The sequence below is a fragment of the Oryzias melastigma genome, linkage group LG19 (genome assembly GCF_002922805.2).
Source record: "Oryzias melastigma strain HK-1 linkage group LG19, ASM292280v2, whole genome shotgun sequence".
Lineage (NCBI taxonomy): Eukaryota > Metazoa > Chordata > Actinopteri > Beloniformes > Adrianichthyidae > Oryzias > Oryzias melastigma.
Genome location: NC_050530.1, coordinates 4,881,988 through 4,883,697, shown reverse-complemented (window position 1 = coordinate 4,883,697; position 1,710 = coordinate 4,881,988). Strand labels below are relative to the sequence as shown.

Sequence of the window (1,710 nt, the reverse complement as noted above, 5' to 3'; positions counted from 1 at the left end):
TGGATGTCTGTGGATTTAAAAGGTAAATTGATCTGGAATCAGGATCAGGATCCACTTTGGGATCAGGAACAGAGCTTTGAGCAGAAATCAGAACTTTTCAGAACTTTCTCTGAACCTTTTGGCTCAGTGGACGTTTCAGAAACCAACATGTGGATTCTTGCAGGAAGGAGGAAATGTAGACGTGAGGACGAGATGTAGAGCGCTGACATCTTCTCAGTAAAGTCTGTAACCAGCAGAACCAACAGGAACCGAGGAGTCCATCCAGAGCAGATGTTCTGGAGCTCCTGTGTTTGTCTGTCTTCTGAGTTCTTCTGAGTTCGTTTTGGTCACATTCGTCTTGGTAAAAGTATCATAAATCGAATCAATAATGTGGATTCTTGCAGAAGTTCTTTTAGAGTTTTACTCAGTGAACTTTGACTTTCTGCTCCATATTCTTATCGTTCTTCTCCTTTCATGTGTTAATCGATTGATTGATTTATTGATTTATATTAAAATCACCAAGAAACCTCATAATTATATGATTTATTCTCCTTCAAAAATGTAAAACTTCCAATGAAATTTTAACTTGATGGATGTGAATCACATAAGTAAAAACCAAAATAAACTTTATTATCTTAAACATTTTTCTTTTCCTTCAAATGTTGTTTTCTTTCTTATATTGTCTTGTTTTTTGTTTAATTCCATTTATTTTACTTTTATGTTAATTATTTTAAACCTTAATCCTAAAATCTTTATCTGCAAACATTTGATAAAACATTTCATATTTTCTAAATATTTTACTCATTATTTTAACCCTTTAACTCCTGAGTCGTCTCCAGTGACGCTTAAACACAAAACCTTTAAGTGTTTTAACCTTTCAACCGTTAACGCGATCATTCCGGTCGACTGTGAAGGAGAAAAGCATCTCGTCGAGTAAATCCTACAACATAAACACTCTTAAACTAGAGCTGTTAAAGGGTTAACACGACAGCGTTACTGTTTCATAAAAACTCCTGGATTCCTTCCTAAAACATTCCCTGTAATGCTGCAGTCTGCCTGTAGGCGGCGTCCTCCACAGAGTCTTCATGTGTCATTTGGGCTGATTTTCATGAAGAAGTTCAGATCAGGGTCCTGTTTTGGGTCCTTCTCCGGGTTTTGACCCGCTGTGCTGGACCCGCAGGTCGTGTCTGAGGTCTGTTCTGGTTCTGAACCTCCTCGGACCTCCTGCTCTAAGACCTCCTGTTCTTGTCTCCAGTTCAGCTCCTGAAGTCTGCAGACGTGGGCCGCCACAGCCTGCTGTACCTGAAGGAGATCGGACATGGCTGGTTCGGGAAGGTGAGTCTACCTGAGACTTCAGGAGAAGATTTTTCTCAGAGAAAATGGAGACGTGAGAACGTCAGCAGAACCAACAGGAACAGAGTTCTTCTGTCCTTCTATTCTTCTTGGTTCCTTAGATCTTCTGTGTTCTTCTCTGTTCTTATTTGTTCTTCTGTTCTTTCATGTTCTTCTATGATCATCCACGTTCTTCAGTGTTCTTCCATGTTCTTCCTTGTTCTTCTGCGTTCTTCTTCTCTTCTTTGTTCCTCAGTTCTTCCATGTTCTACTGTGTTCTTCTTTGTTCTTCTGCATTCTTTTCTTCTTTGTTTCTTAGTTCTTCCGTGTTATTCTGTGTTCTTCTATGTTCTAGTTCCCTTCTTTGTTCCTCAGTTCTTCTTTGTTCTGTGTTCTTCT

At 39.2% G+C, this 1,710-nt stretch overlaps 1 protein-coding gene across 1 annotated transcript in view; it reads left to right on the top strand.

Annotated features, from left to right (window-relative positions):
• Nucleotides 1–1,710, top strand: part of aatkb (apoptosis-associated tyrosine kinase b) — a 30,866-nt gene that overhangs the window by 17,887 nt on the left and 11,269 nt on the right. The window contains exon 4 of the mRNA XM_024265021.2: nucleotides 1,235–1,314. Within this exon, the coding sequence (XP_024120789.1) occupies nucleotides 1,235–1,314 (80 nt within the window). The remainder of the gene's footprint in view (nucleotides 1–1,234; nucleotides 1,315–1,710) is intronic.